The sequence below is a fragment of the Erinaceus europaeus genome, chromosome 7 (assembly GCF_950295315.1).
Source record: "Erinaceus europaeus chromosome 7, mEriEur2.1, whole genome shotgun sequence".
Taxonomy (NCBI): Eukaryota; Metazoa; Chordata; class Mammalia; order Eulipotyphla; family Erinaceidae; genus Erinaceus; species Erinaceus europaeus.
The window spans coordinates 132,777,726-132,794,492 of record NC_080168.1 but is presented as its reverse complement, the minus strand read 5'-3'; the positions used below and the strand labels follow the sequence as shown (position 1 = coordinate 132,794,492).

Below are 16,767 nucleotides of genomic sequence, written 5' to 3'. Positions count from 1 at the left end.
ACTCAAACAGATGACCACTGACCTGGGCATTATCGTCATCAACATCATCGTCACCACCACCACCACCACCACCACCACCATCACCACCACCATCATTATTATCATCATTACTTTTTTCTTTTCTATCTTTCTTTTTTTTTTTGCTTCCAGAGTTATTGCTTGGACTGGGTGCCTGCACTATGACTCCACTGCTCCTGGATGCTAATTTTTTTCCTTTTTGTTGCCCTTGTTTATCATTGTTGTTATTATTATTGTTATTATTTCTGTCATTGTTGGATAGAACAGAGAGAAATGGAGAGAGGAGGGGAAGACAGAGAGGGAGAAAGACAGATACCTGCAGACCTTCTTCACCGCCTGTGAAGTGATCCCTGCAGGTGGGGAGCCGGGGGCTCGAACCCACATCCTTCCATGGGTTCTTGCACTTTGCACCATGTACACTCAACCCACTGAACCACCGCCCAGCCCCCACTTTTTTTCTTTTCAACCAGAGCACTGCTTAGCTCTGGTTTATGGTGCTGGGATTAGACCTGCACACTTGGAGCCTCAGACAAGAACATATTTTGCATGACCATTATGCCATCCCCTCAGCCTTGTCTGCAGGCTTTTGAAAGGCAGTCCTGCAACCCTGTCATCCTTCCCAGTTCTTTTTTTTAATTTTTATTTATTTTAATTTTATTTCTTTATTGGGGAATTAATGCTTTACATTCAACAGTAAATACAATAGTTTGTACATGCATAACATTCCCCAGATTCCCATTTAACAATACAACCCCCCACTATGTCATTCATTATCCTTCATGGACCTGTATTCTCCCCACCCACCCACCCACCCCAGAGTCTTTTACTTTGGTGCAATACTCCAATTCCATTTCAGGTTCGACTTGTGTTTTCTTTTCTAATCTTGTTTTTCAACTTCGGCCTGAGAGTGAGATCATCCCATATTCATCCTTCTGTTTCTGACTTATTTCACTCAACATGATTTTTTCAAGGTCCATCCAAGATCGGCTGAAAATGGTGAAGTCATCATTTTTTACAGCTGAGTAGTATTCCATTGTGTAGATATACCACAACTTGCTCAGCCACTCATCTGTTGTTGGACACCTGGGTTGCTTCCAGGTTTTGGCTATTACAAATTGTGCTGCCAAGAACATATGTGTACACAGATCTTTGACGCATTCGTGAAACAAGTGTTTGGATCTATGAAGTCACATATGCAGACCTAACTTTCCCTGGAGGCAGTTCCAACATGTATATTTACATGAGGAGGGGGTCCTAGTCTTATTTTCAAAGAGATATCTACATTTTACATGATATTAGGTGCTTACCTGACCCAGCAGTAAGGAGGATACTCTCATGAGATGCTCACCTTGCTCACTGTACATATTCTTAGTTGATCAGAACCGGGGTGATGGGCATTGCACGGTTTTCAACAGTTTGAACCATATATGTAGAAAGACTGCAAATATCATGATGTGCTTGGTGTTTGTGTCCCCTCAGGAAGATGCTGTTCCAGACAGGCACAAGGAGAATGTTAGGTTGGATGCTGGGAGCAAGGATGTGGACTTCTATTCAGATGTCTGGGTTCTTCATATTGTGTCATCTGAAGCTGAAATTTTGGTTTTGAGTATTATATACACCAGAGCACTTAGAACTATGGAAACTGATTTTTTTTTTTAAAAAAATATTCCTTTTTTGCTTTGTGGTACCAGGGCTTTAATTTCATTTTTCCATTCTTACATTTAGATAGAAGTTCACACGCACACGCGCGCGCACACACACACACACACACACACACACACACACACTGGTATTTCCCCTGTACCATGCCACTCCCTATATCTTTTTAAATCTTCCTTTTTGCTTTGTGGAACCAGGGCTTTAATTTCATTTTTCCATTCTTGCATTTAGATAGAAGTTCACACACACACACACACACACACACACACACACACACACACTCACACACACACACACACACACACACACACACACTGGTATTTCCCCTGTACCATGCCACTCCCTATATCTTTTTAAATCTTCCTTTTTTGCTTTGTGGAACCAGGGCTTTAATTTCATTTTTCCATTCTTGCATTTAGATAGAAGTTCACACACACACACACACACACACACACACACACACACTCACACACACACACACACACACACACACACACACACTGGTATTTCCCCTGTACCATGCCACTCCCTATAGTTTTTTAAATCTTCCTTTTTTGCTTTGTGAAACCAGGGCTTTAATTTCATTTTTCCATTCTAGCATTTAGATAGAAGTTCACACACACACACACACACACACACACATACACACACACACTGGTATTTCCCCTGTACCATGCCACTCCCTATAGTTTTTTAAATCTTCCTTTTTTGCTTTGTGGAACCAGGGCTTTAATTTCATTTTTCCATTCTAGCATTTAGATAGAAGTTCACACACACACACACACACACACACACACACACACACATACACACACTGGTATTTCCCCTGTACCATGCCACTCCCTATAGTTTTTTAAATCTTCCTTTTTTGCTTTGTGGAACCAGGGCTTTAATTTCATTTTTCCATTCTTACATTTAGATAGAAGTTCACACACGCACACGCACACGCGCACACGCACACACACACACACGTTTCCCCTGTACCATGCCACTCCCCTGTCGTTCCCAGTCTTAAACCTGGGTTGCGCACATGGTGAGGAATGGCCTTTACCCCAGTCGCTACTTTCTGGTCTGGAACTTAGTCTCTCCCCATTTCCCACACCCAAACTCCCACCATTTTTTTTTTCTAGAGCACTAGTCAGCTGTGGTCATTGGCAGTGGAAGGAGTGAGATGTGGGATCTCTTGCATGCAAAGCTGGAATCTGGGAGCTCCTGTGTGCAAATGCCATGTGCTCTGCTGTAATCTCTCCAGCCCTTGGACTGATTCTTAGAGTAAAACATTGTCAGTGGTTCTCCCACTGGGGGTTGGTTCTGAGAACAGTGAGTTGGGAAGACTCCTCTGATCACTGATTCAGTGACAATTAAATTTTGTCTGTAAAAACTGTGGATGACTTCAGCTTGACCAATTGAGCATCTATAGTATGTTCTGGGAAAGGTGTGTTTGCTTGGGTGGGAACATTAGTAAGTGGAAGGTTTTTTATTTTGCCTAGATGATAACACTAGAAAAGTAGAAAGTTAGCTCTAAACCATTTTCAAATTGAATTAAATGGCTCTCAGTTCTTTCACTGGTCTGCTAGTCCCATCATGTCAGGGATCATATTATTATTGTAGATATTAGTATTTTCTTATTAAAACAGACTCTAAAACAAAAACCACCCTAGCTCAAAATCTACTTCCTTTTGAAAAACTACATGAGGAACCATAATTTATTCAATTCTCTGAACCACTCAAATGAAATTTAAGAACACTGAATCCCATACTTTTCTCTAATTTGTTGTTATTTATCTGTGAGGGTCTTAAAAATGTCCCCAAGTTATACTTAAAATTTCCTCTGAAAAGTAGGTGGACCTGGATTTGAATTTTGGCTCAGTTACTTTCTAGCTCCATGATATTTGGTTAATCCATGTACCTATCTATAAAAGAAAAAAAAATGGTTACTCATTTTATGGGATTTCTTTCTTTTTCTTTTTCTTATTATTATTTATTTTTTTAAATTTCTTTATTGGGGTATTAATGTTTTACATTCAACAGTAAATACAATAGTTAGTACATGCATAACATTTCCCACTTTTCCATATAATAATACAACCCACACTAGGTTTTTTCTTTTTCTTTATGGGGGGGGGTACTAATGGTTTACAGTGGACAGTAAAGCACAGTAGTTGGTCCTTGTGTAACATTTCTCGTTTTTCCACATAACACTAACCCCCTACCCAGGTCCTCCTCCGCCATTATGTTCCAGGGTCTGAACCCTCCCCAACACACCCCAGAGTCCTTTATTTTGGTGCAATACACCAACTCCAGTCCAAGTTCTGCTTAGAGTTTTCCCTTCTGATTTTGATTTTCAACTTCTGCTTGTGAGTGAGATCATCCCATATTCATCTTTCTCTTTCTGGCTGATGTCATTTAACATGATTTCTTTAAGTTCCATCCAAGATCAGCTGAAAACAGTGAAGTCACCATTTTTAATAGCTGAGTAGTATTCCATTCTGTATATAGCACACAGCTTGCTCAGCCACTCATCTGTTGTTGGACACCTGGGTTGCTTCCAGGTTTTGGCTATTACACATTGTGCTGCCAAGAACATATGTGCACACAGATCTTTTTGGATGGATGTGTTGGGTTGCTTAGGATCTATCCCCAGGAGAGGAATTGCAGGATCATAGGGCAGGTCCACTTTTAGCCTTCTGAGAGTTCTCCAGACTGTTCTCCACAGAGGTTGGACCAATTTACATTCCCACCAGCAGTGCAGGAGGGTTCCTTTGTCCCCACACTCCAGCATTTGCTGCTGTTCCCTTTTCTGACGTCTGACATTCTCACAGGAGTGAAGTGGTATCTCATTGTTGTCTTTCATAGGATTTCTTATGAGGGCTTAGATGAACTATTTTCTTTCGGAGTTAGCATAGAGCCTGCTCACCACATATCTGTGATAACTAAGTTAGTAAGTGCTCACCACATATCTGTGATAACTAATGTCTGTTCATTTTACATTTTTTAATGGGTATAGGAAGTGTATTGCAAAGAGTCTGGGCTATGAGCAAGACAGTTTTGTTAGTCACTGTGTGTAGCATCTTGAAAAATCTCATTAACTCTGTGGGTCACTATTTCCTCATTTCCAAAATGAGCACACTGTAGCAATAACTAGGTCACTGAGCTGTTCTCAGGACAGTCCACATTCTGTTCTTTTCTCCCCCAGTGCACTACCAACAGTTAACATTTCTGGCATCTACTCCAAGGGCATGCGAAACACAAGGTGCCACCAAATTTCAGGAGGAAATAACCAGGCCCACCGAGTGCCAGTCAGAGTGGCCTTTAGTCTGTGCCCACTTGGACCTTCCCCCAGGGTGGACGTGGGAGAATTTTCAGAGAGACCCTTTTCCTGTTGCTTTCATATTTATGTTTCCAAGTCAGCCTATCCTCAAGGAAGAAACCCAGAGTGGGAGCCACACACCCCTCACAGAGACCAGGACGGATGCCGAGGGAGGACAGACCCCTGTCCTGGCCCAGGGTGAGGTGCCCATCAGCCTGCTTGCACCCTTGGGTGCCTGTCATGGAGGAGGGGTCCTGAGCCTCCCTAGACTCGCCTCCATGAAGAAGTGCGGTTCTCACAAGGTTAAGGCAGTTCCCAGGAAACAGGATGGAGGAGGGGGTGGAAGAAGGAGGGATGAGGAGGGAGGAAATCAAAAAGAGAAGGGAGAAGAGTGAAGGGAGGAAGGAGGAGGGAGCTAGTGGAGGGAGGAGGGCAGAAGAAGGAGGGGGAGGGAGGATGAGAAGGAGAGAGGAGGCCAGAGGGGGAGGGGGAGGGAGGAGAACAGTGGAGGAAGGAAGGAGGAGGGCGATGGAGGAGGGAGGAGGGGCGAGGTGGGAGGAAGAAAGGGATAAGGAGGGAGGAGAACAGAGGGAGGAGAAGGCCCAAGGGAGGAGGGACAAGGGGGATGGTGGCGGGAGGAGGGGGTTAGAAGGAGGGGAGAGGAGGAGGGGGAAGAAGGAGGGAGGAGGCCAGAGGGAGAGGGAGAGGGAGAAGGGTGGAAGGAGGAAGGAGGAGGGGCATGGTGGAGGGAGGGGGAGGACAGAGGAGGAGGAGGGAGAGGAGGAGAAAGGCGGGGAAGGCCCCGCCCCACGCAGGCCCCGCCCCGAGAAGACCCCGCCCCACACGCCCCGCCCCGCGCACGCCCCTTCCCCGCGCAGGCCCCGCCCCCTCTCAGGCCCCGCCCCGACCAGGCCCCGCCCCCTCCCGCCTCTGCGGGCTGAGCACGGGACGCACCTGCCGCGCGCGCACACGCCCCCGCGCGCCCTCGGCCTCCTCGCGCCCCTTCCGCACGCGCCACCCCGCGCGCCCTCCGTCGCCGAGCGCCCGACCGCCCCTCCCACCCCCCGCGCCGGGCCTCGGAGGCGCCGCTGTCCCGCCCGCTTGCTCGGCCCTCAGCCCCTCAGCCCGCCGTCCGCCGCCGAGCCCGAGGCCGCCCGGGCTCCCGCTCCCGCCGCTCCGCTCCGCGTCCCCGCCGCCGCCCGCAGGGGAGTGGCCGCCGCGGGAATGGCGCCGCGGGACGGCGAGGCGCTGAGGGGCCGGGCGGCGTGAGGGCCGGGCGCGCCATGGGGAAGGACCAGGAGCTGCTGGACGCCGCGCGCACCGGCAACGCGGCGCAGGTGGAGAAGCTGCTGTCGGGCCGCAGGGGCGGCATCCTGGGCGGCGGGTCCGCGCCGCTGCCGCTGTCCAGCCTGCTGAGGTGAGGCCGCCGGAGGGGCGGCGGGGAGGGGCTCGAACCCGGGGCACGGACGCCGCACGCTGCCGGGGAGCGCGGGCTGGAACGCGGAGCCAGCCGGGTGAGGCCGTGACACTGCGTGCGGGGAGGGGGCTTGAACCCTGGACAGCGGCTCCTGGGAGCAGTGGCTGGTTCAGCTGAGGCGGCAGCGCGGAGCTGAGTCCTCCACACACACAGCGGCAGCCTCACCTGGCAGGACCCGACCCTCACCTGACAGAACCTGACCCTCATCTGACAGGACGCGACCCTCACCTGACAGGACGCGACCCTCACCTGACAGAACCTGACCCTCACCTGACAGAACCTGACCCTCACCTGACAGGACGCGACCCTCACCTGACAGAACCTGACCCTCACCTGACAGAACCTGACCCTCACCTGACAGAACCTGACCCTCATCTGACAGGACGCGACCCTCACCTGACAGGACGCGACCCTCACCTGACAGAACCTGACCCTCACCTGACAGAACCTGACCCTCACCTGACAGGACGCGACCCTCACCTGACAGAACCTGACCCTCACCTGACAGAACCTGACCCTCACCTGACAGAACCTGACCCTCACCTGACAGGACGCGACCCTCACCTGACAGGACGCGACCCTCACCTGACAGAACCTGACCCTCATCTGACAGGACGCGACCCTCACCTGACAGGACGCGACCCTCACCTGACAGAACCTGACCCTCATCTGACAGGACGCGACCCTCACCTGACAGAACCTGACCCTCACCTGACAGAACCTGACCCTCACCTGACAGAACCTGACCCTCACCTGACAGAACCTGACCCTCACCTGACAGAACCTGACCCTCACCTGACAGAACCCGACCCTCACCTGGCAGGACCCGACCCTCACCTGACAGAACCCGACCCTCACCTGACAGAACCTGACCCTCACCTGGCAGGACCCGACACTCAACTGACAGGACCCGACCCTCACCTGGCAGGACCCGACCCTCACCTGACAGGACCCGACCCTCACCTGACAGGACCCGACCCTCACCTGGCAGGACCCGACCCTCACCTGGCAGGACACGACCCTCACCTGGCAGGACACGACCCTCACCTGACAGGACCTGACCCTCACCTGACAGAACCTGACCCTCATCTGACAGGACGCGACCCTAACCTGACAGAACCTGACCCTCACCTGACAGAACCTGACCCTCACCTGACAGAACCTGACCCTCACCTGACAGAACCTGACCCTCACCTGACAGGACCTGACCCTCACCTGACAGGACCCGACCCTCACCTGACAGGACCCGACCCTCACCTGACAGGACCTGACTCTCACCTGACAGGAACCGACCCTCACCTGGCAGGACCCTAACCCTCACTTGACAGGAACCGACCCAAACCTGGCACAACCTGACCCTCACCTGGCACGACCCGACCCTCACCTGGCAGGACATGACCCTCACCTGTCACCTGACAGGACCTGACCCTCACCTGGCACAACCCGACCCTCACCTGACAGGACCCCGACCCTCACCTGACAGGACCCCAACCATCACCTGGCAGGACCCGACCCTCACCAGGCAGGACCCCAACCATCACCTGACAGGACCCGACACTCACCTGACAGGACCTGACCCTCACCTGACAGGACCTGACACTCACCTGGCAGGACCTGACCCTCACCTGACAGGACCTGACCCTCACCTGACAGGACCTGACCCTCACCTGACAGGACCCCGACCCTCACCTGACAGGACCCGACCCTCACCTGACAGGACCTGACCCTCACCTGACAGGACTCTAACCCTCATCTGGTAGGACCCTCAGCCTCACCTGGCAGGACCCTCACCTGACAGGACCTGACCCTCACCTGACAGGACCTGACACTCACCTGGCAGGACCCGACCCTCACCTGACAGGACCTGACCCTCACCTGACAGGACCCCGACCCTCACCTGACAGGACCCGACCCTCACTTGGCAGGACCCTAACCCTCACCTGACAGGAACTGACCCAAACCTGGCAGGACCTGACCCTCACCTGTCACCTGACAGGACCTGACCCTCACCTGGCACGACCCGACCCTCACCTGACAGGACCCCGACCCTCACCTGACAGGACCCCAACCCTCACCTGACATGACCCGACCCTCACCTGGCAGGACCCGACCCTCACCAGGCAGGACCCCAACCATCACCTGGCAGGACCCGACCCTCACCAGGCAGGACCCCAATCATCACCTGATGGGACCTGACCCTTACCTGACAGGACCTGACCCTCACCTGACAGGACCCCGACGCTCACGTGACAGAACCCTACCCTCACCTGACAGGATCTGACCCTCATCTGACAGGACATGACCCTCACCTGACAGGACCCAATCCTCACCTGACAGAACCCAACCCTCACCTGACAGGACCTGACCCTCACCTGGCAGGACTCCATCCTTACCTGACAGGACATGACCCTCACCTGACAGGACCTGACCCTCACCTGATTGGACCCTAACCCTCACCTGTCAGGACCTGACCCTTATGTGACAGAACCCCGACCCTTACCTGACAGGACCTTGACCCTCACCTGACAGGACCTGACCCTCACCTGACAGGACCCTAACCCTCACCTGACAGGACCCCGACCCTCACCTGACAGGACCTGACCCTCACCTGACAGGACTCCAACCCTCATCTGGTAGGACCCCCAGCCTCACCTGGCAGGACCCTCACCTGACAGGACCTGAACCTCACCTGACAGGACCCGACACTCACCTGGCAAAACCTGACACTCACCTGACAGGACCCGACACTCACCTGGCAGAGCCCGACCCTCACCTGGCAGGACCTGACCCTAACCTGATAGGACCCGACCCTCACCTGGCACCCTCACCTGGCACCCTCATCTGGCAGGACCCCGACCCTCACCTGATAGGATCTGGCCCTCACCTGACAGGATCTGACCCTCACCAGACAGGACCTGACCCTCACCTGGCAGGACCTGAACCTCACCTGGCAGGACCCCGACTCTCACCTGGAAGGACCTAACCCTAACCTGCCAGTACCTGACTCTCACCTGACAGGACCTTACCTCACCTGGCAGAACCTGACCCTCACCTGGCTTTACCTGACCCTCACCTGACAAGACCTGACCCTCACCTGACAGGACCCAACTCTCACCTGACAGGACCTGACCCTCACTTGACAGGACCTCAACCCTAACCTGGCAGGACCCCAACCCTAACCTGGCAGGACCTGGACCCTCACCTGGTAGGACCTGACCCTCACCTGGGAAGGACCCCAACCCTCACCTGAGCAGGACCCCGCCCTCACCTGGGCAGAACCAAAACCCTCACCTGGGCAGGACTCCAGCTTTCACCTAGGGCAGGACCCCCAACCCTCATCTGGGTCAGGACAGCAGCCCTCACCTGAACAGATCCGAACCCTCACCAGAGTACGACCCAACCCTCACTTGGAGCCCCAAGCCCCCACCTTGCGCCTGGCCTGCACCCCATGTGCAATGAACACCCTGATCAACTCTGTTTCTAGAGCAGGAGCTTCTGGTGTTGGCGGCCCTGAACCCAGCCTTTGTGGGGGCTGTGTCAGCACCCTTGGCAGCCTGGGACTTGGTCTCTTTGTGTGGGGGGGGGCATGTCAGAACCCTTGGCTGCCTGGGACTTAGTCTCTTTGTGGAGGGGCCGTGTCAGCACCCTTGGCTGCCTGGGACTTAGTCTCTTTGTAGAGGGGCTGAGTCAGCACCCTTGGCAGCCTGGGACTTAGTCTGTTTTGTGGGGGGGGCTGTGTCAGCACCCTTGGCAGCTTGGGACTTAGTCTCTTTGTGGAGGGGCCATGTCAGTACCCATTGGCAGCCTGGGACTTAGTCTGTTTTGGGGGGGGGCTGTGTCAGCACCCTTGGCAGCTTGGGACTTAGTCTCTTTGTGGAGGGGCCATGTCAGTACCCATTGGCAGCCTGGGACTTAGTCTGTTTTGGGGGGGGGGCTGTGTCAGCACCCTTGGCAGCTTGGGACTTAGTCTCTTTGTGGAGGGGCCATGTCAGTACCCATTGGCAGCCTGGGACTTAAATCTTGTCGGGGGCCATGTCAGCACCCCTTGGCAGTCTGGGACTTAGTCTCTTTGTGGGGGGCTGTGTCAGCACCCTTGGCCGCCTGGGACTTAGTCTTTTTTGGGGGTGGTGGTATCAGCACCCTTGGCAGCCTGGGACTTAGTCTCTTTGTGGGTGGGGGCCTATGTCAGTACCCCTTGGCAGCCTGGGACTTAGTCTTTGGGGGGGCAGTGTCAGCACCGCTTGGCAGCCTGGAAGCCAGCCCTTTATTGGGGGGTTGTCTCTTGAAAGCAGAAGGGTGGAGATGCCCTGGCTGATGCCCTGGCAGCAGGCAGCCCCCTCTGCAAACACCACACCACCTCCTGCAGAGAGCACGCTGTGCTGGGGCGGGTGCTGCCGTGCAATGTAGGCAGGGCACCTTACAGGTAGCACCTGTCTGTATAGGGTGTGGGAGACGGTGCAGAGCTGGGGTGGCCCGCTCCTAGCACTCTGCAGCTACCTGCACTCTGGCTTAGGGTGGTGGGCGTGGGGCAGCTTGTGTGGGAGATAGGAGAGGCCTTTGCCTAAGAAGATGTTGCAGGGGAGACCAACGGACCCAGAGGATCTCTCCAAGACGACATTAAAAAATGTCAAGGTCTCTATTCAGTGGGCTAATTTGCATATATAAGGAGCTACTAACTTAGAAGTTGAATTGATGGACTAATGAAATTAGTTGGGAGGAAGCCTGAAGCATATTCATTGGGTAAAATTCAAGAACAGTTCTTCAGTCTCTAAAATCTTGGCCATTCAGTGTTTTCCTGGCTTTTTTTGGAGATATCAATCACCATTCATAGTTCTACCCTGAAATATCTCTCAGGCAACCCAAGTGTGCTTAAAAAAATACAATTTTAAATGATTTCTTGGTTTAGAAAAACTATTTCTTTCTACTCCTGACAAGTGCTTATGACAAACTTTTGCACGATAACACTGTGCTCTTTACACTAGTTCTCATGGGTTGTGGTGTTTAGAAAATGCCATTACAGTGCTAGCTAGCTAGGAGGGAAAATGAACACAGTTGTGTTGCAGAAAAGTGAATTTGGTTGGAGAATAAGTCCCATATGTGACTGTCTGTACTTGTTGACAGTGACATTTTACTGGAATGACAGCACACTCAGAACAATGAACATTTACAGAACATTTTCCCAACAGGTCTTAGAAGTGGTGACTTTCCTGTATACTCTTTTTTCAGATAATTTGAACTTTCAAACCTATACTTCATATTTTAATTACGATAATTGACATTCCTCGGAGGCAATTTATATAAAAGTAGTTTGTTTTACTACAGTCTTAAGTTGCAGGTAAAGTAAATATGTTTCCTGTAGATCATGCAAGTTATAAAAAATAGTTATGTCTGGAAATATATACATTGAAAGAGATTAGTAAAAATTATGGATTCCTTTGGAAAAGTGCTAAACAATTTGAGAACAGTGATAACTTTATTTAAATTCATTGTGATAAAAGATTTTAAAAAGGCTTTATTTGTGATAAAAGGAATAAAGACAAATATCTTCTAGATACTCTTTCAGTTGTATTAGTTAAACACATGTGGGGTTTCAGACATTAAATACAAACTATTTGATGTTATAGACAATAACTGAAATATCGAAATTGTGATGTACAATGTACTTTTGAAGAGAGATTTTTTCTCTCTCTCACTGTTTTTTCCAGATAATAATAGTAATTGTTCAAGAGTGTACACACAAAACAAAACTAGAAACATATTCACTAGAGTAGTTTGAATTAAGTTGTATAAATCAAAACCACATCAAACCTTCAAACTCACTGGCACTTACCAGTTTCATATTGAATAACAAACTGACACTATCTTTGAAGAAGCTAAGTGTTGAACTGGTACTTTTTGGTTAATACTTTGAGTCACATGAAATCTTTTATTTTTACTTCACAAATAACTGCCATCAGAAAATTATTTAAAATAAAAAAATTATTTTTATTTATTTTCCATTTTGTTGTCCTTGTTTTTTATTATTGTTGTTGTTGGATAGGACAGAGAGAAATAGAGAGGAGGGGAAGACAGAGAGGGGGAGAGAAAGATAGACACCTGCTGACCTGCTTCATCACTTGTGAAGCGACTCCCCTGCAGGTAGGGTACCAGGGGCTCAAACTAGCATCCTTACGGCGGTCCTTGCGCTTTGTGCCACGTGTGCTTAGCCCACTGAGCTACTGCTGGACTCCTTTAAAATTTTTTTTTTAAATAAGGTCACTTGGAAATTTAAAAATGTTTTCTAATGAGTTATGGGACAGGCTTGGCACCCCTCCATACTTTAATTTGTGTAACAATGGTGTCAGATCTTGTGCCAAATGCATCATGAATCTCATGCAATAAGAAACTGACCTTCAGTTCTCAGAAGATAAAGTTGTTTAAGGTCACATAAGTAGTAATGGTAAAAATTTGGAGTTTTGTTTAGGTTTGTTCATTTTCTTTTGAAAGTTTTAAGAGAAACTTCTATACTTTATTTATTTTAAATTTTTTTTATTTAAGAAAGGAGACATTAACAAAACCATAGGATAAGAGGGGTACAGTTCCACACAATTCCCACCACCCGATCTCCATATCGCATCCCCTCCCCTGATTGAGCATTTGTTGCATCAATGAAAATTTTCAATCCAATGCTGTTACCTACCACTTGCCATACTTCAATCAAATTAAGTATATAGTTGTGAAAAACAACAATTGCACAGCCCTTTGTTCTTAATTATAATAAATAGAACTATTCCTCCAAATCAACTATCCATTGAAATATTCATATCCTGTGCCTGAATTAAAAGGCACACCAAGACCTCTATTTCCTAGATATTCCTATTTTCTGTGATTAAACAGCTATCTTCCCTTTTCGTTTCTCCAAGGTTACACAGTAAAGAATTAATTGTGATAGAACCTCCAGCAACCTTTCATCCTCATCTTCAGGCATGTCTAAACACAACCAACTTCAGGTCCTAGTATGTGATGGCAGAGGAGGACCTAGTGGGTGTTGAAATGTTATGTGGAAAACTTTGAAATGTTATGCATGTACAAACTAATGTATTTTACTGTTGACTGTAAACTGTTAACTCCCCAGATTTTTAAATTAAAAAAATTTTTGGAGTTTTGTGATTCAAAGACCTGTGATTTGCCAGGTCTTTAAGATTTATTCACTGAACCTGCTTTAATGTTTAAGATCTATGGTCAATTTAGATAGTCTTATGTGACCATTGTTTTTGCTATGAATAGTAATTTAAAAATCCTTAAAACTTAGTGTTTTCTGGGCATTGAAATAAATTGCAGAGAGGTCCTTTGAAGGAATTACTAGATAAGGATATTTCTGAAGATGCCAGCGCCCCCATGAATCCATCCCCCCTAGCCTGTTTCTGTCTTTCCCTAGTGTGGCAGGGCTCTGGAGAGGTGAGGTTACCCTGAAATAAATTTTTTTTTTTTTGCCTCCAGGGTTATTGCTGGGGCTCGATGCCTGCGCTATGAATCCACTGCTCCTGGAGGCCATTTTTTTCTGTTTTGTTGCCCTTGTTGTTTATCGTTGTAGTTCTTATAGTTGTTGTTGGATAGGACAGAAAGAAATGAGAGAGGAGGGGAAGATAGAGGGGGAAAGAAAGACAGACACCTGCAGACCTGCTTGTGAAGCTTCTCCCCTACAGGTGGGGAGCAGGGGCCCAAACTGGGATCCTTACGCTGGTCCTTGTGCTTTGCACCATGTGTGCTTAACCCGCTGTGCTATCACTGCCCCCCCCCCCCTTGAAATGAACCTTTTAATGGGCTGGAGAGATAGCATAATAGTTTTGCAAAAAGGCCCTCATAGTTGAGGCTCTAAGGCCCCAGGTTCAATCCCCAGCACCAGTATAAGTCAGACCTGAGCAGTGCTCTGGTCTCTCTATATCTTTCTCTCTATATTTCTCATTACAGTAAAATAAAACATGGTGTAAAGCAGAAGGATCGGTTTAAGGATCCCGGTTCGAACCCCCGGCTCCCTACCTGCTGTGTGTGGGGGGGTCACTTCACAAGCGGTGAAGTAGGTCTACAGGTGTCTATCTTTCTCTCCCCCTCTCTGTCTTCCCCTCCTCTATCCATTTCTCTCTGTCCTATCCAACAATAGCAGCAATCATAACACTATCAACAACAAGGGCAACAGGATGGAAAAAATGGCCTCCAGGAGCAGTGGAGTCATAGTGCAGGCATCAAGCCCCAGCAATAACCCTGGAGGCAAAAAAAAAAAAAAGAGGAAGAAAATAAAATATTAAAAATACTTCAGGATGAAATGAACCTTTGAATCCAATTTATAACCTAAAGGAAATACTGCTAATACCTTTTTTTAATGTTTTTTTTAGATGTTTTTAGTAATTATTCCTTTTTGTCGCCCTTATTGTTTTATTGTTGTAGCTATTAATGTCATTGTTGTTGGATAGGACAAAGAGAAATGGAGAGAGGAGGGGAAGACAGAGGCGGGGAGAGAAAGACAGACACCTGCAGACCTGCTTCACTGCCTGTGAAGCGACTCCCCTGCAGGTGGGGAGCTGGGTGCTCGAACCTGGATCCTTCCGCCAGTCCTTGCGCTTTGTGCCACGTGCACTTAACCCGCTGCGCTACCGCCCGGCCCCCTATTCATACATTTATATACATGTGTGTACACACACACACACACACACACACACAATTTTATTTGCAAAATTTTGTGTGACAGTAGAACATAGGTGATAAGACTTATACTTCATAGTTTTCGCCACTGTCTTTTTCTTCTTCACTTTCTCTCAAGTTTTGTAATGACCTCCTTAAATTTGAACAGAACACACCAGATGTTGTTTCAATAGTGTGAAATAGGAAAGAAGCTCCTGAACTTACTGAATTCGAGTCTCACATGCAGTTGCTTGGCAGGGTCAGACCAAGTGTTTTCTCAGCAGGATTTTCCTCTCCTCTTTTCCCCCTTACCCATGTGTAAGAGTAGGTTAATAAAAATTGTTGGTGGTGTTGTTGTTGTAATCTGGTCACCATAGACATAGAAATCAGGGAATTTATAATTTTTTTCAAACTTAGAATTAAGTTCACAAAGTTTTTGCTGACAGGCACAAAGAGATAGGCAACTTAGAAATATCATGATTTTTACAGCTTTTGGGCAATTGTGGGACAAATTTTTGGGCCTCTGATGTAAGATACTTCCAGGGAAACTGCATTGGTTAAATGAAATAAATCACAAATATAGGAGTTAAGCTGTGTGAAATGTTATGTCTTTAAAAATAGTCAAGTTGCAACTGGGTTATCTATTTTAGATAGTAATGATGTTTGAGGCAGTGATTGCACTATTATGTTCAGGGAGCTGATCTGCCAGAGTGAACAGTGTGCCAGCTGCATGGCAGGGAGCAGGAAGAGAGGGAAGGGATTTGACCTCTTTCTCTAGTAAGCAGGTTTTCAGCTTGCTCTTCAAAACTATGAGGCTGATGTGTAGTAGGGAGATAATGACAACAAATTGGTGACAACTACAAGATCTCTCAATTCTTACTTTTCTGATATGTCTCAATGGCTTCTTATAGTTACTGGAAATGAGGAATAGGAATCACTGACTTTAATATAGAAACATATTTATTAGAGCTACTTATCAGTGTGTATCCTGATTTTAGACCTCTCTGGTGTCAGTGAACATAATTTGTTTAGTTCCAACTTTATACTGAAGTAATTTACTTATGCACTTGACTTAATTTTAGAAAATTCTTTCAAGAAGTCTATTATATAACATTCTTACTGAACATTTAACCAGAAATGGAAGCTGACTATAATTCATATTGAAAATTGGAAAAGATTAATTTATGCCTGCATAACCTGAAGCATGTTTAACAGCTAGTGCATTTAGTATGTTTTTGGTTTCCATTTTGAACATTTGCATCATAGTTTTAACTCATGGAAATATAATGCATTTAGGTTATACAAAATATGTGATATGGGGGAAAATTTATATTTGAGCAAAGCAGGAATCTGCACAGAAGACTCCACCTGTATTCCAGTTCTTTCTCATCTTTGATGAGATGGTCATATAAACCATATGGAAGGCAGAGCCAAAATTCCGGTTGAAAGCCCCATGAATTGTGTAACCAGATCTAGGAACACGTTTTAGAACCTGGTTTTCTTCTTTTACACCAGTACTACAGCAAGTGAAGTTTATATTTGTGTTAAATCTGGTTAAGGCTTGAAATTGTGTGGGTTTTTAGAATGAATCAAAAAATAAGATCAAGGATATATTTTTTCTTAGTTTCTTCTAGTACAGTGTCCA

At 48.0% G+C, this 16,767-nt stretch overlaps 1 protein-coding gene across 15 annotated transcripts in view; it reads left to right on the top strand.

Moving 5' to 3' along the window:
- The first annotated feature begins 6,114 nt into the window (after positions 1–6,114).
- The window catches only part of ANKS1B (ankyrin repeat and sterile alpha motif domain containing 1B), a 1,227,618-nt gene continuing 1,216,965 nt past the window's right edge, over positions 6,115–16,767 (top strand). For all 15 annotated transcript variants that reach the window (XR_009550898.1, XM_060195606.1, XM_060195613.1 and 12 more), the window contains exon 1: positions 6,115–6,404. Coding sequence is in view for 14 of the 15 variants with exons in the window: in XM_060195606.1 (XP_060051589.1) it covers positions 6,271–6,404 (134 nt within the window). In the remaining variant the exon portion in view is untranslated. The remainder of the gene's footprint in view (positions 6,405–16,767) is intronic.